The sequence below is a fragment of the Diorhabda sublineata genome, chromosome 6 (assembly GCF_026230105.1).
Source record: "Diorhabda sublineata isolate icDioSubl1.1 chromosome 6, icDioSubl1.1, whole genome shotgun sequence".
Lineage (NCBI taxonomy): Eukaryota > Metazoa > Arthropoda > Insecta > Coleoptera > Chrysomelidae > Diorhabda > Diorhabda sublineata.
Window position 1 is genome coordinate 15,107,986 of NC_079479.1, and position 24,788 is coordinate 15,132,773.

A 24,788-nucleotide genomic window follows, 5' to 3' on the forward strand; every position below is an offset into this window, starting at 1 on the left:
AAGTAAATATTTAAACAGAAATGATAAAAGTCTCTTTTTGACCAATCTTTCCATGATCTTAGATGACCTGAGAAAAAGTACAATTGTGTTGTTGGCGGCCTTGAAACCGTTGAGCACATAGGCTCGTCGTACCCTACTTGACGTTACCAAAGTCCGATGTCCTTTGAGAAGCCGATCAGACGCTTTGGCTTCAACCCTTTGATGTCGTTAGGCAGGTTGTGGAGTTTCCCCAGGTGTTTAAACCGCGCTCCGCACTAACAGATAACGTGGTCTGCAGTTTCGTCCTCCATCCACCAACAGCACTCTGGATTATCCATGATGCTCATGGTGTGAATGTGACATCTTAGATGTCAGTGTCCGGTTAGAAGTCCGGACACTAGTCTGATTTCGCGCCTATTTCGCTGGAGTAGTTATTTGGTGAAAGACGAACGGGGTTCATATATATGGGCCTTCGCTTGTCTCATGCCAGGCGTCTCGATTCATCTCTGCCGAGGCCGCCTTGCGAGAAGGTTGTTGAGAGACGTGATGACAGCGCTTTTGGCCTTACCAAGGATGAGTTCTGGGCCCATTAGTCGGTTTGCCGAACCCAGTCTGCCGAGTGAGTCCACTTCGTCTAAATGACCGGGCACCCAAACGAGCTGGATCTTGCAGCCATCACTCACCAGATTTTGAAGGATTCTCTCACATTCCCGCACTAGCCGAGAGCATACATTTTCAGCAGTTATAGCTTGTATGACATCTCTGCTGTTTGAGCAGATCGATATTACTGTGTTCCTGTGGCGTCGATTGAGTATTGTAAGTCTGTACCCATTTACCTGCACCGGCTAAGCCATTCCTCCTAGAACCGTCTGTGTACCAGGTTGTTCCATATTTCAATACAGCGGACATGAAATTATCATTCCACTGCTCCCGCTCAGTGATGTGTGCCTCCAAATCCTTATTATTCAAGATCGTAGGCGACATTTGGTCGGTGTCCATCGAAATGATTGGGTATTCCCCTGTGGTCTATGCCCATATTTTTATATGGCCAATTGATCCAACCCGCAGTTCTTTGTGGATGTTCAGCCTTTAGGCTGTTCTCTGATGGCTTCGAACTGTATCACAAGATCTAGAGGTGGAAGGTCTATTAAGATCTCAAGAGCCCCAGTTGAGGTCGGACTCATGGATCCTGTGATACTGAGGCATGCAAGACGTTTAGTTTTTGCTTTCTACGTACAGGGCCACCAAACGACGGCCCCATATGTGAGATAAGGTTTGATCATTAAGGTATAAATTCAGTGGAGAATCTTAGGTGAACGATCCCATGTACAACCAAAGCCCCTTCTGCATGCCCAGAGAGCGCAGCCATTTTGTAATGAAACGTTAATTGTGGTAAGATGATTTAATGTGCAATCGGGCAGACTCGAAAACATTATTTATTATTTAGTATTTTATTTAAATAATTTAATTGTATCAATATAAATAATTATTGTTGTTGTTCATTCATATATTAGGTCGTTAATTTATCTTACCAAAAAACACTCGACCTTTTCTTTCAAGGATAAATTTCTTTTAAACACAAAATTTTTCCATCAATAATTTTGGTCAAAAACCAAAAATTTGACAAAATCTCTAGACCAAAGGTCGAGTTTTTCTCTTAAAATTACTGATTGGCAAAAATTTTTGATTAAAATTACTTTGTAAACAACAGGATATGTTACCTTAAAATCTTCAATACCATGTTGCCCCAAGCGAAATTCTTGGCTACAGATCAACTTTTTAATCAAATCTTTGGCAGCGTCCGTTACTTCTACATCCGTTGGAAAATCAAAACAATTCTTATGATTCATAATTTTTCCATAAGTTTCGACCAAACTTTCTGCATAAAACGGCGTTTCGCCAAATAACATTTCATACATACATACACCTACAACATATTTCTATTTATAGAAAATTATCTATATCAATTAATAATTAAACATTAATGGGTATGGAAATTCGCATTTTTTTACAACAGACAAAATTATGATTTAAAATCTACATATATACCAAAAAAACTACAGAACATATGCATTTCTAGTTTTAATCAATTTAAGATAGTAGTAAAAGAGTCAATTTAATAAAAGTAAGCTATACAAAGTAATTAAATAATATTTTTTTAATTCTATATTAACCGGGACTGCTTTATAAAGGATGATATACATCAACAGAGTTAAAAAATCATATAAATACTATATTAAAGCATTAAACAACTTTTATTCATATCTGAAAAGTATTTTTCTACTCATTAAATGCTTATACTTATAGTTTTATTGATTTTTTGCAATAAAGGTTGTTTTCACCTCTTAGAGTAATAAGCCCATATCGGCATAGAGTAGATTTTGAAGATAAGGTAATTCAAGCTTAATTCCAAATCTTCATGCAACTCGAATTTAAAACTAACAAATGCCGATGTCATTTGGAAAGCTAATCAGGGACTTTGACTTGAAACTTTCAACATAACTAGGCAAACAGAATGGCTTGTTCAAATCTTGAACAAGGATAACTCGTCTGCAGTTTCTTCCTCCCCCATGCTCCAGTAACAATCCAGATCATTCGTGATTTCTATTAGTGTGGAGATGGAGTCTTAGATAACCATGTCCATGTATAAGGCTAGTCAGTAGTCAAATTTTTGGAGTGAAGTGGTTGTTTATTAAAGGAATTAGAAGGGCGATATATGTGTACCTTAGTTTTTCTTTTACAAGGCATTTCTATCTATCTCCGCAGAGCCCGTTTTGTGAGCAGACTACTGAGAGATATGATAGCAACTTTTGGCTACACCATGAAAAGGTTCTGGGTCCATTAGTGGATTTTGGTCAAAAATTCGTGTCCATGTCTTATGGTGTATTGTCGTGGTGGCTACTGTAGGGATATTTCAACCTAAGATAAATAATCGATAGGGTAAATTTTCTACCACGCCTTGACTCGTTAGAATGCACTGTAAATTGCAAATTTTATGAGTGAGTTGAAAGTTATGAAAAAAGTTAGAGGAAAATTTCCTAGCAATATCTAAAATAAATCAAATCAAGAAACACAAAAACAAAATTGCTCTACATATAGATTTATATTATACTGTTAATATGGAAATTCAGTTTCCTTTGTAGAGTTGAATTGAATACATTAACTCACCTAATGACCACCAATCACATTCCGGTCCATACCTCCCTTGTCCATCTTCCATCGCCTGTAATTTTTAAATTAAACACATATTCTAAAAATAGATTGCATTCAACATTACCCTGAGGATTTCAGGTGATATATAATCAGGTGTCCCTACTGCTACATTTGACTGCACAGATCCGTCTTGATTTAGCTTTAAACAACTTCCGAAATCAGCTAATCTAATGTGACCATTAGCGTCTAATAAGACATTGTCAGGTTTGATATCCCTGAAATAAAATACGTTATAAAAAACTGATGTCAGATTATCACAATGAATCGAATTTTGGAATGTCTCATTCACACTCACGCCCATACACACATATACGCGTAATCTTCATAGTCCACAGTTGGTTTGGGGACAGTCAAGGACCATTGAGCCTTCTGATAGATCCGTCGTGCTCCACTCAAAACTATCAAAGGCAATATATACTTTAAATAGCCAATTAGGCACTCGAAGGCTTGAACCTTTTGATGTCACTAGGCAAACTATGAGGCTTGATCAAGAGATTTTATCTCGCATGTATGAGTACTGAGCAATCACCAATGAAATGGTCTGCATACACCAATGGCATTACGGGTTGACCATGATGTTCATAGTGTGAAGATAGCATCTCAGATAGTCCTTTCTACGTCTATTTAAGTGAAACAGTTGTTTGTTCAGAGTGGCAAAAGGTCCATCTATATATGCTCTAGTTTGCCTCATGCCATGTGTTTCTATCCATCTCCGCAGAGCCTTTTGACTACGCCATGGGTTCTGGGTCCATTTGAATTAGCTGATCCCCGGGGTACCGGGCGCAACTAATATTTTCGTACTTTTATAAATTTTAACTGCAGTTGATTATTGTTTAAATATTAATGGTAACTGATGTTCGAATTTGTAATAGCAATAAATAAAGACTGGTTTGTAATAATTATTTTGTTTTTGTATTGTATACCTTTTCTGCAATAACCTTAAATACCTTAAGGTATCCACTTTGTCCGGCCCTCCCCTAGTTGATATGAGTTCAAGACTTACCTGTGTACATATTTGAGGTTATGTATGGAGTCAATGGCTAAGACCATTTCGGCTATATAAAACCTAGCCATTTCCTCTGGAAGACGATCTTCAAATTTACTTAATAACGTTAACAAATCACCCCCACAGTAATAATCCATAACAAGATATAAATTAGATTCGTCCTGAAATAAAAATTATATTCAACACAAACTAAACGAGAAATGTTGATTGAGAACAGATATTAATTAGTTGTTAAAGGGCGAAGTAAATATGAAATAACTTTGAGCAGTTACCGAAATTTAAAAAAAAATACGTTTCTTTGAATTTGAATAAAATAGAAGGTTTCTCATTTTTATATTCAGTGAGTTATAAGCTATGGGTTGTAGGTAAGTATACAGGGTGTCCCACGACGAGTTAAAACTATCTATATATGGCAAAATACTCATAGTAAAATTATGAAAATTTCTACGTTTGTGTTTTCCGAAACGATCTTTTTAACTAAAATATTTTCAAAGAAGGCCGACTTCCGGTACTGTAACTTTGTTATTTTAAACGGAACACCCAGGTTTCTGTTCGGTTGCTTTTAGCAAGGTCAGACGTATTTGAATCTATGTTGAAAAATTTTTCATCACAGGGTGTGTATAAAAAGTGTTCAATGTTTAACGTCGTAAATATCAAATTTCTTCATTTTTTTAAATAGAGCCACCCGATTTTTTCTATTTTAATGCATTCAGAAGTAAAAAATAAGGCAAATTCATATATACTTTCCTATACTTAAACCTTACCATTTTCCAGATATTAAATATTTTCTGTAAATTTTTAGAGATGCAGGTGTGGTCTAAATTTTATTTTGACCCGTTTATACAAGCACTAAGAAATAAAAAAGTTTTTTTCTTTATCTTGCCAAGTCTTAAAAATCAAATCAAATTGTATTAATAATCTTATTCCAACTTTTAGCAGTTTCCGAGATATTTGAGGTTTTAAATTATTATATATACTTTTAGTAGGCTTTGATAAAGGTGCAAGACAAATACCAGGAAGAAAAAACAGACATGGCTGCAATGGATTCACAACAAAAGAAGAAAACGAGCTTGTGAGATGCAGATATCAAAAGTTTGAAGTAGTAAAATGCTACAGGAGAAAGAAAAAACAGTAGATAAATGCTATACTTGAGGAAATTGACGGTAATAGCAGACAGCAGAGAACTTTTCCACTTTATCAGGGCACTAAATATGCTCAGGAAGGCATTATCGAGAATAGAAAGGAAGGAATGGGAAACATACTTTGAAGCCACTTCCAGAGAAACGAGAGAACAAAAAAGTAACCAAGAGGGAAAGAAGAGGCACCATCACATGAAAAATATTTTGAAGTAGTTAGCAGGCTGAGACAGAAGAAAGCACCAGAAGTAGATGACATTACATATTTAATAAATAAGGGGGGAGAAAGTCTAACAACAAAAATATACGACATTAACAAGGAAAGTTGGTAAAAGAACAATATGCCCACAGAATGGAATATGGGACTGATGATTCCAATCCTGAAAATGGGGGGACCACAAGCTGTGCTATAATTATAAACCAATAACACTAAACACAAATTCTGAGCACCCTTATAAGAGTTAGACTAGTGGGGTGTATTGAAGAAAAACTAGGAGACTACTAGAAGGGTTTCAGGGCCGGCATATCTACAATAGATGCAATGCATGTAATGTCACAAACTGAAGAAAAGTTCTATGAATACAGAATGGACCTGTAAGTTATATTTGTGGACTTGAAAACTTATAGTGTAGTTGATGGAAAAAGCTGGTGAAATGGTATGGGAGGTGAATGTTCAAAAAACAAAGGACATGTTGGTGACTAAAAGAATGACAAATAAAGACAAGGAGATCATTCTAGGAGGATATCAATTCCAAAGAGTTGAAGATTTGGGTGTGACAATAAGCAAGGCAAATAATAGAAGCATAGAAATGGCAGAGAGAATCAAAGTGGCAAATAGAGCGCAATGGAGTAAAGACGTGAGAAAGAACACAAAGTTAAAAATAGAGCAGAAATTAGGCCCGTCATTGCGTTTGGAACCATGTGTCTGTCGGGGAAAGGACGAGGAGGATCTTCGAATAATGGAGAGAAAGATCTTGAGGAAGATACTGAGGGAAGGGAGCAAGAAGTTGCAGCAGGTTGGATAGTAAGCCAAGAAAATTCAATGAGGAGTGATTCACCATACTCCCATGGCCAACGCCTCGACGAATATTGAATTACAACTCCTCTGACGAGTGTGATGTCTATCGACCTTTCTGCCGATATTAACATCCCAATGGCTCGCAATTACAAGATTTTGTAACTACTGACTAGTTTCGACATTATTATATCCAAGCAGTTTAACAACCCTCGTTCGGGCTTGAGACCTGATTGTATTTCAAAAGAACTTTTTTTTTCATTATTCCAAGTAGTAATAAGAGGATACAGAAGCTTGAATAATTTTTGAAAATTATTCGCTTTGCGGGTCAATATTTTCAACAATATACCAGTACTATTACAGAAATTGCTACACACTGATTGATTGAACAGATGATAAACAAAAGTGAGGGAGAACGAACTACACAAAATAAATTAGACAAAATATAGTGGAATAAAAAACAAATTGCTCTATGGAAGATGGTTGTGTGGGTTAAATAAGTTTGCTTGAATGTAATTTTAGCAAAAACGAATCAATGTATTGAAATCAAATATTTGGTATTGAAAACTATTACCTGAAATGCGTAGTGCAGATGAGTTATCCATCTTCTATCTCCATAAACTAAAACATCACGTTCTTCTTTGAAACATGCAGTTTCAGCCCTCTTGAGCATCTCCCACTTGTTTAGAATTTTCATCGCGAATACTTTTTCGGTATACTTAAATTTCACTACACATACTTCTCCAAAAGCACCTCTACCTATCACCTTTATTATTTCGAAATCGTCGCGGGTTAACCTCAAGGATTTGACTGAAGTGGCTACAGGCTTAACTAAAATTAAAAAAAGACTAGTGGTTATTGGTTTCAAAACTATTTAAATAGAAAAACAGTCAAATCAACAAAGATATGTACTAAATATTCAAAATAGTTACGTATTTACCCTGTACTGGAAAAAAAAATCAAGCAAATATATTTGAGACAAATTGAAACGTTTGTTCTCCTATAATGTACGATGTTGCAGTCAGTGTTTTCGTTATATGACTGAAGTATAGACAGCCAGATCTGATAAATGCTTGTACAATTTCTTTCTTACTTTTATGTTAGTGTTTACTTGTTGTAATGATCTTATTTATTTAAACAGTTTTCTAAACGGTGGGGCGAATCTACAGACACGGTTTATCTTACAGACATTATTTAAGCACTAACACTAAGGGCCGGTTTCTTTACGTTCTAATTAAAGTGCCAAATAATTATTAGCCACATAACTTTTAATTGACGAATAAATGTCAACCGTTTTTTTCAAAATTTGGCCAGAATGACGCTCCTGTCGGACGAGATATCATATGTTCGTTCAGTTCAGTCTTCCGTCCGTCTTATTTGAATATGTAGTGTTAAAAAATTTTAAATGAATAGTCTTCGCTTTATAAAATTTACACTCCTGCGATAGTAGCGCATCCCTAATATAAAGAATTTGATAAACACTTTCTGTAGCAGAGATGGTTCTCCTTACCTCTACCCTCCATACTGTTGGTAACACTATGAAAGAGGTGCATATATAGCAATCGTTCATGTATTGAAGAAGGAAACAAATAAGCGAAAACAAGGTTACTACAATAATAGAAGGTTTGTGATAATAACAAGATGCGCAGTAGACAAGTGACGTCACCGGTTCTTCACAGCTGTGAATTCGTTAGTTAGAAACATATTCGATTGTATAGCCAGATCAGCAAGAGATAACACACATCCTCATAACTCGAACATAATGTTAGTGACGTTTTGGTTGACATAAAAATATAAACAAAACAAAAATGTAAACATAATGACGTGGCTGGTGTTCTAGCAGCTAATCTTTTGTTTACAAAAACATGCGCATGTCACAAACCTTCTATTATTCTAGTAACCTTGAGCGAAAAAATGTTCTTCTATTGATGATTTCCTATGATTTGTGTTTGTGACAATTATCTGTGCGTAATTATATTTGCACGTGTTTTATTAAGGTTAATATTGAAGTAGTCGCTAGTTGGAGAAATATTTGCTGGTCTGAAAATTGTAGTTTATATTGAAAATAATTGATAGGGAAGAAAAAAGAAAACGGTCAAAAAATTTCATCATCGGACAAAAAATTGTAATGATCAATTTTATGACGAAGGGAATAGCTAGTTCTGAAATTTTCTGTATTTTCTCAATCAATTCTTCATCAAAGAAATCATCTAAATCTCGAAGATATCCATATTAAATATTTAATTATTTGTATGACTAATATTTCCAAAAATGAGCTAATCAAATAAAGTATAATAAATTAAAAAATCACTTTTGATGTATAATATTTTAGGTTAGGTTTCTACTAAACTCTTTAATTGACACTTGTGGCTGTCTTATTTGGCAAATAATTCGATTTCCTCGAAGGTTTACTTTATTAGAAGAAGACACCGAATATTTAGTTATTCGGTAAATAATAGTTAGTAGGGACTTTATTAGGAAATGCAGAAACCCGGCCTAAATATACTAAACTATCCACTAACAATTATTGATAAACACTTATCTAATTCTTGACCTACTAATTTATTTAAATGCACCATTTACTTTTTACTAATCCGAAGCGATTACTATGACATCAAATTGTTTACTGACTCTGGTTGCTAAACTAGCGCTTATTTATATAAAATAGATTTCTAGATAATTCGTAGGCACAAGAATGATAAGCCATCTCACAAAGATCATTATGAAACTCTATACATGAACTATTGATGATACGAGAATTCGATTTATCCTATCTATTTTATGCCGAAAAATTTACTTCCAGAGATACCGGAAGTGGCCATTATCTCAGAAAGGCCAACAGGTATCGATCCATGATTGACGCATGCACAGAAGAGTTTTGTGTAAAAAGTATGCAAATGCATTATTTTCACGAAAAATGGATAGATAAAATGAAAATTTAGTAATTTTTGTAAGGTTAGGTAAGGATAGAATAGGTTAGGTTAGGCTAGGTTGTGTTAGAGACGTGTCCGGCAGTTAGTAGTCGACTAGTTGTCACATAATTAAACGTAAATTTTATTGTCGGAAATTTTCTAAGAGTAAAAAGAAATAAATTTATTTTTAGGTGATTTTTCACCTTCGATGATTTACTTCACGCTTAAGACGTCAACAAGTTAACTCTATAGATGTACTCATCGAAACAACGTAACGACGACATTTGCTGGTTTAAGCCTCTCTATATTTTTATTAATGTTTTTACAGAGAGAGATTGAGACAGAAATGATTTATTGTCAAAAAATTGTTACAATTTGTAGACAAAAGCTTGTAAAAACTAAAAAAAACATAAAAATAAATAAATAAAGATAAACAAAATAAAATTTAAATATACAGAAAAAAACCACTATGAATAACAAAATTATAGGTAATAGTAATATGTCAGAATTGAAATCTAAACCTCCAGGTCATAATAGGATTCATGGAATGTTATGTGTGGTCAGTACTGCAGTACAGAGTGGAAACTCGGACCTAGAAAGCTCAAATGATAAAAAAACTTGATGCATTTGAGATGTGGCTCTATAGACGCATCCTGAAGATATCCTGGACTGACAGAATCACCAACGACGAAGTACTAAGACGCATTGGTCACAGAAGAGAGCTGTTGACAATTATTAAGATAAGAAAGACATCTTAGATAGGACACATCTTATGCAACGACAAATACCTACTGCTACAGAACATAATTCAGGGCAGAGTAGAGGGAAAGAAAGGTATCGGCACGAAGAAGAAATCCTGGCTCCGTAACATAAGAGAATAGACAAATCTCAGCGTCTGAGAATTGTTTCATGTTGCGAGGGATGATAAGACGGCATGAGAAGAAGAAGAAGTAATAGATAATAATTAGTATATAAGTCAATAGAAAATTTAACCCTCATGCAGCATGCCAGGAATTAAATATTATTATTACTAAAATAGAAGTCGCTATGGATATCGATTTGATTTCAATTTGCAAGTGATTGTGCATTTTTTGCATTGTAAAATATATAAAGCCGATAACTAATTCTGAACGTGAAGTACATAGGTAGGAAAAGGTCGTGCTTCGATAGCCGTACAACATCCTGAAATTGAAGAAGCGTGCTTACGAATTACGCAAACGGATTCAGAGATTAATAAGGAAGGAAGAGTCAGAATTTTTAATTTTTTAGTTTGAAGATTTGCTCAAATTGAGTCGCACAACACGTACCCCAAAAGGGAAGGGCATATCGAAGATGCGACTCAATAAGTGCATAATAAACTGTTAACGAGGTGGAGAGGTTCAGTTCTTTGGAAACTGATCTCAACGCAAAACAGGAGGAGCTTAATTTTTAGATAAGGCGGCAATATACAACTTCCATTTCAAAACAAGTCCTAAAAATTTCACTATCTACTTCCGCTACTGTAATCTTTACTATAAATTTTCGCAGATAATATCCTTAATATAATAGTTGTGACATCGAAATAAAAACCATTTCACAGATAGTTTTAATAGCCATAAGTCCTATGAAATCGAATATATTATACATAATCGATTTCAATACTTTCCAGATCAAAGGGCTTCAGAAACACGTTTCTCGTTCTTAACTGCGATTTTCTTCAGACAATAGTTGTGGGTGCAATTTTTATTCAACAGAAATTAAAAAAAAATAACATAATAAATGAAAAAAAGATCTATCAAGTTTTTTGAATCTGCTTTATTTTTTGAGGTATTTTTAAAAACGCATCATTTGAAATAAATTGTTTCTTCCAAAATGTTCTAATGCTATTTGAACAAAAATTTTCAATTCTAAATCCCGTGGGCGAGAAATTATCAGTAAAGAGCTCTCAGCACTAGATCAATGGTTTTACACTTATCAGTTTAATACATACAGTGCGGTCTATTTGTATGTAATAAATTCAATTTTAGCGTTATTACAAGGTGGCGCAAAAAGAAGGCATGAATTTCAAACCAATATAATTTGCTTTATTTTGATTACGTACAGAATGGACTCACATGAATACAATGTTTAGATTATCCAATTTTATGACTTTGTTCATTGGAATATCGATATGCACTGTTTGTAGTGAGCTGATCACTTTTAGAAGATTACTTCAGACATATGGCGCCCTTCCGCATCGATACACATCAAAAGTCTTTCTTCGAAGTTTGATAATCATCATTCAGAACGCGCTGCAGCGTCGTTGAGACAAGTTCAGAATTGGAGCGCGCCGCCTTGTAAAGCGACGAGGACAACAGCGAAAACTCGATGCGCCACGGTTCACTGCGCCTAAAACTGGACGCCATAACCTACAAGACAACCAGCCCCCGCTCCTCCACTCCCACTACTCAACTCAAATTCATGCGTTCTTTTTACGCCACCCGTTATGCGTTATGTGAAAAAACCTGAAATAGGTCGATTTTTATTCTTAAATTGACAATTAGTATGAGTATTAAAATATTATTTTAATTAATTTTAAATAAGAAAGATGGTCTTGTGGCACCTTGTTGGAAAGGGATTTTAGTCCTCTGTTCAGCAATATAAATTTTTTTAAATTTGATCGTCTTCGAAATTCTGATTGATTTTCAGAAAAGTTCGATGATACTTGATAATCGCAATTTATCCCTACTGTCACAGGTAAAGGTTGTGAGGCATGGGCGTACCTAGGTAAGGGCAACTGCCCCCCCCCCTAGAAGATAAAATAAACGTCAATTTTCCTGGCAAGTGGGAATTAAAAACTTGTTACCTACTCTGCACAAAATGAAGTGTTGGAAACAAAATATATTTTCAGTCAGATATTTTGATTCAATATTTTTTTATCTATAATTAAATATTCTACAACATTCGATATATTATACTGTTAGCGACGCAATATAAATTAAATCTCCCGCGAAATTCAAATGATATTTGAATGTGATGTTTTTATAGGTATCTTGATCGTTATTTTCGTCCTATGCCTAAACGCCGTAAGAGTAATTTTGTGTATCCATTTTTTAGGGACAACGCGCGAAAAAAGAAAAAAAATGTCGGGAAAGTAGTAGTGGAAGTAATGAAAATGATAAACATGATAAAACTACTCATGTAATGCCAAGATCATTGCATGCTAACATTGGACAAGCGTCACATTCTCCAGCAGAACCTATAAATATATCTGTTGCCGACTATTCTTCTCCATCGACATCCCAACAAACTTATGACGTCAACGTCGATCCTGAAATTGTAGTGGACGATGGCTATCGTGAAAATGCAGATCTGGGTCGATATGTTGGGTTGGCTACCCAGCTATCGACGGGAAAGATCCAAATCCTTGGATCCCGCCCAGAAATTACGATTTTGAAAGTGATGCAAGCCATTTGAAAAAAAAAAATTCAATCATGCTTGGTTGGATCAATATGCACCATGGCTGGTATATTCCAAGCAACTAAAAGGCACTGTGTTTTGTTCCCTCTGCCCATTAGCACTGTGAAAGGAATTTTGGGATCATTTATGGTCAAGCCATATATAAAGTTCAAAAATATGCACGAAGACTGCCGAAAGCATGCAAAGTTTTTCAGAGAATCGACTACACGTCGAATCTACGCTCCAAACCTATCACGATTGTGCGAGACGAGATGATCCGAAAAATATAAATCAACCAGAAAGTTGTCTCAACATTTCCCAGAGCTTGTGAAATCTCTAGAAACGTTATCCGCAGAGAGAAATTATGCCACCAAAAAATCTGGATATCAGTTGCATTCAGCCGTTACAAAACCAGTGTTTATTGTTGCTCTACAAACAATAGCCTAATAATCTGCAGTTTTAGAACCAGTAGTTAACGCACTGCAAGCTAAATCGATCGACATGATCTCGGTGGGGGAACACATCAAAAATATCTAAGACATTCTCAGAAATGACCACGAGTTTCCTGATAGAATAAGTAATGAAATGCTTCAAAAAGCGCTAGCTGTTGCAATGGATTTGAACATAGAAATTTCGGCTCCACGTCTTGCTTACAAGCAAACACATAGAAGTAATCCGCCATCAGAAAATGATAACGAATATTGGCGGCGTTCCCTGATAATATCATAAATTGATTTACTCATTTCATCGTTGAATATTCGATTCTCCCAAGAAAACGGCGTTTGCTTTAAGTAAGCTACATCCTTTGTATATCACCAAAACCAGCATTACAGACTTACACAAGAACGCAGAATCATTCGAAGAATTCTATAACCTGGGTATCACCGGAGAACTGAATCTTTGGCATAATTTATGGGTGATCAATTAAAGACCATAGAAGTAGTTGATCAGTTCAACGAAGCCAATATTTTTTACACTGCTGTCAGAAAGGCATTGATTATTTTAAGCACTATCCCACGCACCACGGCAACCGTAGAACGTTGCGAAAAGTTATAACGTGGCTTAGAAGCACCATGGGTGAAGAAAGGCTTACGGGTTTATGTCTGATGAGCGTACATCGCAATTATTTAAAAGAAAACAGTGAGTTTATTGAAAAGACTGCCATAGACAAATTTTCGAATCACTCATTATTTTTTAAATATTTTAAATGTGTTGCCTGTTTTCCCAATTTTATTATTATTACAAATTAAAACACCAATAGATACACATTTTGCTACATTTATTTTATATGAGTTTAATCTACAGAGGACAAAAAGTTTGATTTACCAAAACATAGAAAATATCAAAAAAAATGTACAAAACATCTATACAAAAAAATGAGCGGTATTTAAACTAAAACCAGCCAATGAATTTCTAATATATGATATTTTGTTTTGTGTCATAATCAAACAAAATCGAAAAGTATGATACTTGATAACACGAAAAAATAGTTATTTACGTTATAAGTCCAAGAAGTTATTTAGTTCGGTACGAGATAGATGTTTATGGTCGAGGCGACGAAAGAGCCGAGTCAACAATATCTAATCGAGTACAGTAATAATAACGGACGTATATCATAATATGTTTTTTTTTCATAGCGTTGTCGGTTTTAAATGAAAAGCAAGATTATATTAAAATATAAAAAGTCATATTTGACAATTTTTCTGAAAATTAGCCTCTCATTTTCTTCTTATTAAAAAAAAAAAATAAAAATTAACAGAAGTCACTAAGGTAACATTGTAAAAAAATAATGAAGTCTTGGAATTGCAAAAAATATTTTCCGAAAAAATTGGCTGATTATTCAAATAAAATTGCTGAGAAAAGTGCGGAAGTAGTAGGACAAATTATTCCAATTAATTCTTCGAAAAGGTACTTTAACCTACAAGGTCACATTTTGGGCTCCGGCTAAGCTCATCACGCAAATGTATGTTGTCTGGGTTCGTTACAAGATTTTGTAGTGTTTATGATGTTCAAAAATTTTAATATGTTTTCAAAATCTCAAATGCATAATGATTGGTAATAAAAAAATGAAATGTAAAGATTACAAGCAAACTTGACCAAGAAATTAACAATTATTATTATTTTGATTTCATTAGATTAGATTTGATTATTAAAATAAAGTAAATTTTGAGAAACTGTAACGTTTTTACTGCTCGCAGCTTGTGTTACTTTTGTTACAAACATTATACGATATAAACTTACCAACTTCTTTTTGTAAATAATTTTCTTTATAAGATATTTTGTCATATTATCTTTGAGTATAAACATTTAAATATTATATTTCTTATCTCTTTTGTAGTTTTGTACATACTTGTTGGTGACATACAGGGTTCCCGAAATTTAAGTTATTTATTACATTTTAATTTGTCCTTTTGTTGTACTATTTTAATTTAAACAAATTGAATGAATTGTTTTGAGGTTAAGTCTTGGTCTATAGGACGCACGCATTATTCGAAATTTGTCAGACGTGGTATAACTGGTTGCAGAATTATGTTGACTGTAATAGCAAAGTTGCTTCCTCTTAAAAGGTTAGAATTAAGTTATCCCTGAGCTATTTTTGTAAATTTTGCGGATATTGATTTTTGGTTGTTCAGTCCGTTAAAAGGTTGTTTTGATGAGCGATTCGTTAACTGGTGTTTTTAAAATTGAGCTATTGGTGCACCTGGATGGATTGTTGTCATGACGTGTAACCCGATTTTGCTAAAAAAAAGTCTGCTGCTAACTTCATTCATATTTTCCTTTTGACTGTCAACCGATGTGGAATTTTTCATTATGGATTTGATTATAAAGTTTTAAATTTAGCTCCAATTTTATATTTGCGGAAGTCGTGAAATTTTCGACTGAGAGTTTGGCAATTGGAGAGATGATTACCTTGCTCTTTTGGTCAGCGATCGTGCTAACGTGAAGATTAATTACTCTAGATTTAAAATTTTTGAAAAGCGGGATTTTGCCGGCCTAAAGGAGTCTTCCGCAGATTTCAAAAATTTTGGAATATAAAATTGTTTATTGACTTCTAATAAGAAGTAGATATAGGTTCCCTTCGTTAGAAAACAAGGTAAGATCCTTTTTTTGTAAAAGCAGAAATAGTTCTAAGTTAGGCTTCAAATTACAGAGTACCTTTTTTAATTCCATTCAGGATAAATGTTGAAAATTTAAGTTATAAATTATTTTTTAGCAATCTAAAAATTGATCAAAATGTTCACAGATTGCATTTCGTATATTTTCTTTTTTTAATTTAATTAGAAAATTCGAAAAATCGGGTCACACGTCATGACGACAATCTGTCCAGGTGCAACAATAGTTCAATTTCAAAAACACCAGCTAACGAATCACTCATCAAAACAACCTGTAAACGGACTGAACAACCAAAAATTAATATCCGCAAAATTTATAAAAATACTGCATGAATAACTTAATTCGTGAACAGTTAACTAGATGTCGCTCGAACCTTCTAAGGGGAAGCAACTTTGATTTTACAGCATACAACATAATTCTGCAACCAGTTATACCACGTCTGGCAAATTTCGAATAATGCGTGCGTCCTGTAGACCAAGACTTAACCTCAAAACAATTCATTCAATTTGTTTAAATTAAAATAGTACAACAAAAGGACAAATTAAACTGTACTAAATAACTTAAATTTCGGGAACCAACAAGTATGTACAAAACTACAAAAGATATAATAAATATAATATTTGAATGTTTATACTCAAAGATAATATGACAAAATATCTTATAAAGAAAATTATTTACAAAAAGAAGTTGGTAGGTTTATATAATATAATGTTTATAACAAAAGTAACGCAAGCTGCGAGCAGTGAAAACGTTAGATTACGTGATGTTGATTTATTTTTTTGATGTGGTAATAAAAAGCTATTTTTTTAAAAGCATTCTTTCCAAACCTTAAATTTTCAGTCAAAAACATGAAATAGCTCTTCATTATGGTCTAAATACTCGATGGTCAAATCAATGATCATGGTTAATGAGAATGTCAGCATTATTTTAATCTAATTTAATAGTTTATTTATTATCTAATTTACACACATATTATATATGGCATGAAGGAAACGGTCACTTAGATAGTGATGTATTCGCCTCAATGTTAGGGCGGTTATTGACAAAAGAACTAGAAAAGAAGCCGTGGAGTAATGGGTTTACTCACCAAAATAAGTGTTACACTGGAAAAAGGAAGGACATTAAGCAATTTTTTGACTATTTACCTAGAATGTCTCACTACTGTCGTGCCAACACAACTAAAAAATATTTAGAGCCAATGTAGGAAAGCAAATCACAATTGTTCAGAGAATATGAACGAATTTGCCATGAAAAAATGTCCAGCCTGGATCGATGGCTCTCTTCCACACAGTATTTGAATCAATGAACATAGAATTTTTTCATCCTAAGAAAGATCAATGTAAAATATGTTTGAAATAACGCTTAGGAAAAGTTTCAGAGGAAGATTATCAGAAAAGCAAAAAAAAGTTGAAGCAAGAAACGAGGAAGAAAAAGATAAGACTAGAGCTGAAAAATCAAATAATGTTTCAGTTAATGTCCAGAAAGTTCTTACTTGTCCAGATATAAAAGCATCCACAGCGTACTATAAGACAAAATTGAAGGTACATAACTGGAGTGTTTATAACTTAGGCACACAAGAAGGAACATGTTATATATAGCATGAAGGGAACGGTCATTTAGATAGTAATGTATTCGCTTCAATGCTGGTGCGGTTTTTGACAAAAGAACTAGAAAAAGGCCGTGGAGTGATGGGTGTACTTACCAAAATAGGTGTGAAACTACTGCTAATGCACTTCTATATTTTGCAATAAATAAAAATGTTACTGTGTATCAAAAATACTTGGAGGTAGGACATACCCAAATGGAAGTTGACTTGATGCATAGTGTAATTGAAAAAAAGCTTGCAAAGCAAGAACATTATGTATCTGCAGACTTTGTAAGAGCTATCAGGACTGCAAGGATCAAGCCAAATCCATACACTGTTGAAAGTATAAACTACAAAGACGTTTTTAACTACAGTGATGGATACTATAAAAGTATACGCCCTGGGTCAAAAAAAGGAGATCCTTACGTTTCCGATTTCAGATATCTCAAGTGTGCTACAGATGGTTTGATTTATTACAAAATAGACCTACAAGAAGAGTGGACAGAGCTGCCTAAAAGACCAAAACCAATATCTGAAGTGTTCTACAAAATCAAATATCTCTATGACCAACCTCTAGCAATGAGAAGAAATTTAAAGACCTACAGGAATTGAAGACCTGCCTTGAAGAAGACTACCACTCGTTTTATGACAATTTACGCCACAGTTAAAAATGTCGTTTTCAAAAGACAATATCATAATGTATTCATCCCTCCCATTACAACATTTTTATTTGCAAATTTGAAAGGAAACTCAGTATAAACTTTTAAGTCTGTTCTGTGGAAAGTTATTTTTTATGAAAACATTTTTTAAGGAAACTCATTATAAACATTATTTTCTTCCCAAGTGTAAACCAATCACTGTTTTGTTCATTAAAGTTATCTCAATCAAAAGATGATATCATTTGAATCTCTCCAAACCGACGCGACACTTCTTCATATCAGATCTTTTAATAAACGAAAAGTCTTCCGTAATTTATTACTACAACTCTACGGCCCTCCGCATACGGGTCGACTCATTTGCAATTTGATTTTGCAACTTGACTGGCAATGCGCAATTGGAGTTGTGCAACTTGTTTACAACTTCAGTCCGCAACTCTCGGTTGATAGTCGGTTTCAGTTGGCAATAGAGTTCGGACGAGTAAAATTATATTTCTATAATTTTACTTTTAGTAGTGCTAGTTATTGAAAATGCATTCTAGCAGTAGTGATTCTGAGAAAGAAATGATAGTTAACTATCAGTACAGACGGTATCGTAGAGGAGGAAGATGGAAATATTGGTGTCATCCGTATATTCAAAAAGACTTAAGCCGCAGGCTGTTTGTTTTTGCCGAAGAACTGAAAGAAACAGTTGCAGAGTTTGTAGCATTCTATAGGATAACAAAAGAAAGCTTTTAAGAATTGGTGAGATTGATTGCTCCTACAATACAGAAGCAGAATAGATATTTTTTTGAATAACCAGGAAGGTGGTAGTTGTACAACACTTCATGCTTCTCCACCTCTTCAACAAAAGAAATATTGATTGATTGAGATTGATCACTCATTTTAAATAATATAAGGCCCTCCGATCTTCTATTGTACGGCACGCAACTACGCGACTGAGATTGCAGGCGACCGGGAGACAGCGTTGCGTGTAACTTATGTGATTCGCGTTGCCAACTGGATTTGAGTGAAACACAGACAAGGTTGCACGCGACTCCCGTTGACAACTCGAATTGCTCACACTCTGACTTCGATATTTCACTTGGTTTCTTGCATAAATCGTCTTGCTATTTACCATATTTATTTTGGATGACAATTATTTTCAGCATTGTTTGCTAGAAAATGATCTGAATAAGGAAACGGTTGTTCTACTTTATGGAATTGTACAAAGGTGGAATAGAAGTTTCTGCATTAACGAACTACGAAATAACAATTTTTCTTAAAACAGATTTCTATTTTGATGTTATTTCCATTCTGATATTTTCTAGTTATTTCTTAAAATATATAATACAAAAGATCTTATGTTCAAAGGTAAAAGGTAGTATGTGAAAAAGTGTCTATGTACTTAGTTGAAAAACGTCGTATGTATTTGGAAATCACTAAATTATTAAATTATTCATTTGAAACTCCTACCTTGAGTTTTTATATTCAAAAAGAAGTTAAATAATTAACAATATACTGTTGCATGAAAAAGTTTAAATAAATAATCAGTTTTTTGTTCTCCTGTAAAATACATATTTTGGACATACGACCTTTTGCACTTACAACGAGGATATTATCTGTCCAAAGGAAATAATTAACCAAAGTTACATCTGTCTCCCGGACTATTTGTCTAGTGTCGTGGATTTTTCCATTGGTAACTCTTAAATTTTCTAAGTCTAGGTCTAAGTTTTGTTGATCAAGTTTTCCATTTACTGTTATTTCTTATTTGAGAAAAACTCTTCAAAAATTTGTTCTTAATTTTAAGTCTCTTCTGTTTTATAATTAGTTTTTTTTGATAATTTTTTCTTCCTTTTCTTCAAGTTTTTATCAAAATATGATATTGACACTGACAATTTGCTTATTTATATTGATCTATAGATCACCTTCATCATGAATATCAGAATAAGGATAAAATCAACTTAGAACTTTGTTCCAATAAAAAAAATTAATTTTTCCTTGGTTTCCACATCTTAAATATATTAAATTTATTAGAATTTACAAAATAGAGCTATAAATTTTACTTAAATTATCTTTTTTATCATTTATAGCTTTTTCGTTCTTATGAATGTGAACCATTTTTAAAAATTCCCTTTTTCGTGTATTAGATTCCGTTTCAAGAATTTTTAATCTTTATAATTGAATTTATGTTTTTTTGTTTTATATTTAATGGTTCGTTAATGCAGTTGTAAGAAATAAGAAATTTATACCGGCCTGGATGAAATAATGCCTACCTACCGTAACGTTGAACTTACATATGGAACTGAAGCCAAAAAGAATCTGAAAAATTTCGAAAATATCCTCCACAAAACTGAAAAACCGAAGAATTTTTCTACTCAGATGTAAAAAAGATAAGTTGATACCTACATTTCTAAATTTAAAATTATCCCATATAAAATTTACAAATAGTCGCATGCAGTATGAATATGAAAATCAAGTTTTATCTAGATTTATTTACCAAATCACACAACTATCTATTACGGAATCAACTACTCTAATAAGAAAATGAGTTAAAAAACATAACAGTTGAAATAAATATTTTTCAAAAATTTGAGGAAAAATGTCGAGAAATGACTGAATCACTTTTTAATAATTACAAAGAAAAAAATATCAAGAAAATTGATAAGCTAATATGAAAACAACAACCTATTCTTGAAAATACAAATGAAGTAAAAGAAGTTTTATCTTTAGGTCCCATTTTTGCACATTATATTTCTACTGACAAAGAATTAACTGTGACAAATATCTTATGTAATATTGAATGCATAAACAATTATCTAAATAACGAAATTTAAAATAAAATAAGATCTGATACTTGTAATATTATTACTAATTTCAAAAATAAATTGAAAAACAAAAGACAACAAAACAATATTAAACTTCAAAATATAACTAAAACCAAAGAATTAACAAATAAAAATAGAAATCTCAAAATTTTGAAGGCAGATAAACGATAAGAAAACTTACAAAAAAATTAAACAAGACCCTACGAATTCTTATCAAAAACAAAATAATAATCTAATTCGATTTTGTGAAAAACAACTTTTTATTTCACCATCAGACGCAAAAAAATTGAAAATTCACATTGCCTTACCCCCTAAAATGTATAGTTTACTAAAACTGTACAAACATGACATTTCCCTTTGACCGATTGTTTCAAGTATTCAAACTCCTCTCACCCCATTATCTAATTATTTGAAAAATATTTTATATCAAAAACACATAATCAAAGAAAAAATTAAAAGTATCAAAATTTCTAATGAATATGTATTTATTTCATTAGATGTGGTTTCTTTATATACAAATATTCCTATTACCATTGTGAAAAATATATCAATGAAAAAATGGGACAAAATTAAAGAATATACATAAATACCTCAAAACGAATTTATAAAATCTATAGAACTCACACTTACAACAACATATTTCAAATATGAAAATGCAATATACAAACAAATTGATGGTTGTGCTATAGGAGCTTCCATTTCAAGTGTTATAGCACAATTGGTAATGGAAGATTTTGAGGAAACTGTCCTAAGAAAACTTTATATAAATATTCCATCCTTTTCCCGATATGTAGATGATTGCATTACTACTATACCAAAGAATACATAGAAAAACATAAATAAAAAATTCAATTCTTATCATAAAAAATTTCAATTCACAATCGAGGTTGAGCAAAATAATAGAATCAATATTCTTGATGTCACATTATATAGAATTAACAATAACAGAATTATATACGAAATCAACTTGGTCCTAAAGATGTTTGAACTTCAAAGATCAGTGATAATAAGTATGGATGATATGTCTATCCAACTATCAAATCCTGAATTTAGATGGTCAGCTATTCAAAAAGCAAAAACTGCATTAAAAGAAAATAATTATCCGGAAAAAATGATAAACAACATATTCAAGAAAAGGATAAACGGATACTAAAATCATTTAAAAAGCAAAACAGAAACGAAACATTTTTCCTTGCCATATGTATATGGACATTCCCAACAACTATCAAATTATTTCAATAAATATGATTGTCATAAATATTTCACTAAACTAAAATCTAAAACACCAAAAAACAAAAGAAATAATATTATAAATCAAGTACCTTGTACTAATTGTGAAGCTGTTTACATAAGGCAGACATCTCAGTATTTATAAAATAGACTAAAAGGTCATCAATACAATAAAAAAAAAATCTGCTTTAACGAACCATGAAATATCAAAAAAACATAAATTCAATTATAAAGATCCAAAAAGTCTTGGAACGGAATCTAATACACGAGAAAGGGAATTTTTAGAAATGGTTCACATTCATAAGAACGAAAAAGCTATAAAAGCTCTATTTTATAAATTCTAATAAAACTACAAATAATTTAAGTTGATTTTATTCTTATTTTGATATTCATGATGAAGGTGATCTATAGATCAAAATAAATAAGCAAATTGTCAGTGTCAATATCATATTTTGATAAAGACTTGAAGAAAAGTTGAAAAGTGATATTTTTTTTTATTTTAAAAATTTTAAAACAGAAGATACCTAAAATCAAGAACATTTAGATGCATTAATTTATCTAAAAATATAAATTTTCAATGACACATTAATAACTTTTCGGAAAATATTGAAAGAAAACTTTTCCCTCGAAACTTTGTTATTTATTGACTTCTGCGAATATTTCAAAAAAATATTTATTTATTATATATATATATATATATATATATATATATATATATATATATATATATATATATATATATATATATATATATAGTATATTTATTATTCTTTTAAATTTGTTCTTAATTGGATCACCGACAAATCGGGTAAATTTTCCCCATATCTAGACTAAATATTTCCCTAAATGAGTATCCAAAAACGATATTATAATTATTTAAATAATTAGGGAGTAGTTTATTAGTTATCAATTTATATAATATACTTACCGAATTCAATAAAATCCGAAACTGTTTTCTCTTTCCTTAAGCTTGAGTTGCAACATTCGTCGTAAAGAACAATTAAAATATCTATAAGGGTTTCAATACTGAAACTTTGATCTTTCGCCACTACGGGGCCCCCCAGAAACAACATTTCCAATTGCCGTAAACGGCTTTCACCTGAAGCTCCTTGCATGGCTCCCACACTCATTTCACTCAAGTGAAAATACCATTAGCACCTGAAAATAAAAGATTTGATGTTTAACTTAGATTGTTGAAAATTATGATATAAAAATTCAACGTTCATTCTTGTAAATTTCAATTATAAAATTCAATTTGCGTGTTTCCATTAATGTGAACGTTAATTAACCAGCATAAACAATACATCACCTAATAGGCGATGTAACAGATTATAGTAGTAAAATGGAAAATTTTTCAAACGACATATCGAAATCGAATAAAATAATAAAATTAATTTTGTCCATGTCACATTATATAAAATTAACATAAGAACAGAATACAGTCGAGTTCTAACACTACTACGAGTAAGATTGTTAACATAGTGTTGGTGCTAAAAAAAAGTGTTTAGTAGTTTTTACTCTAAAAGACAGGTATCAAATCCATAAATATGAAAAGAGTCAGAATAGAATTCAAATCATATCATATTGCTAATTCTTCAATCAACCACAATTTGATAAAAAATAATAACCTAATCGCATTTATACCTAAATTCTTTACGCAAAAAAAGAAGTCATTCAAATGGTCCATACTTTTTTCTCAGAAATTTTTTTAAAAACTGAAATCGAATCTAATAGGCGAGGTGAAACGTTTGAAAAGACGGGTAATCGACTCAGAATCAAAACAAGTCAGCTATGTAGATAGGCAAATGATAATTGTCACCTTTTTAGGCAACAAAATTCCAGACACAGTCAAAATTAACTTAGTAATTTAATGTAGAGCCATATGTACATCCTGTGGTGCAATGTTACAAGTGTTTGCGTTATGGTCACACGTCAGCTCAATGTAAAAGTAAAAAACGTTGTCAAACGTGCACTAATCAACATGATGAAAGTGATGAGAATAAAAAATGCGAATCAGAAATATTATGCTTATTTTGTAACACGTCAGATCACACCTCTATTTCTAGAAACTACCCAGAGTATATCAAGCAATATAATATTAAAAAAACAATGGCTCACCAGAATGCAACATTCAAAGAAACTAAGTTTGTAATAGAACACCCATCTTTTGCAAAAATAGTCATGTAGAATAGATTCGAATTACTGAAAAACGATGAGAATTTTCCAAAAGTGTCATCTAGAGATGCGAACAACCTCCTCAGAAAACCAAAAATTTCAAACTCCTCAGTTAAAATTAACTCCAAAATATCCAAGAAAAGATAATGCATTTCCCCTCCACTGTCACCAACCAGAATCAACCGATGAAATTAAGATTAAAGACCATCTATATTATATATTTTATAATAGAGGCAATACATTCAACAATGTAGATACAAATTATGAGAATAGTATGGATTATATAACAATTAATAATAGTAACTATAATATGAAAATTCTCCAATGGAACATTCGATCCTTGCTTCAAAACAAAGGAACCCTCGAAAAATTTTTAAACGAGAAGAATATTGATATTATTCTTTTATCAGAATTACAGATAAAACCACAAAGTACAATTCACTTGAAAGGTTATAACTTCTTAAAAAAATGTCGAGGTGACGATTATGGCGGTGTCGGAATTATTATTAAAAATTTAATTATCTGTAAGCAATTAGAAGTAAA

General features: G+C 32.5%; 1 protein-coding gene across 7 annotated transcripts in view; it reads right to left on the reverse strand.

Moving 5' to 3' along the window:
* Positions 1-24,788, reverse strand: part of LOC130445787 (serine/threonine-protein kinase Genghis Khan) — a 119,624-nt gene that overhangs the window by 75,346 nt on the left and 19,490 nt on the right. For all 7 annotated transcript variants that reach the window (XM_056781656.1, XM_056781659.1, XM_056781658.1 and 4 more), the window contains 6 exons: positions 22,999-23,228; positions 6,924-7,180; positions 4,196-4,359; positions 3,257-3,407; positions 3,148-3,202; positions 1,701-1,906 (listed from right to left, as the gene is read on the reverse strand). In XM_056781656.1, the coding sequence (XP_056637634.1) occupies positions 1,701-1,906; positions 3,148-3,202; positions 3,257-3,407; positions 4,196-4,359; positions 6,924-7,180; positions 22,999-23,200 (1,035 nt within the window). In that variant the 5' untranslated portion in view covers positions 23,201-23,228. The remainder of the gene's footprint in view (positions 1-1,700; positions 1,907-3,147; positions 3,203-3,256; positions 3,408-4,195; positions 4,360-6,923; positions 7,181-22,998; positions 23,229-24,788) is intronic.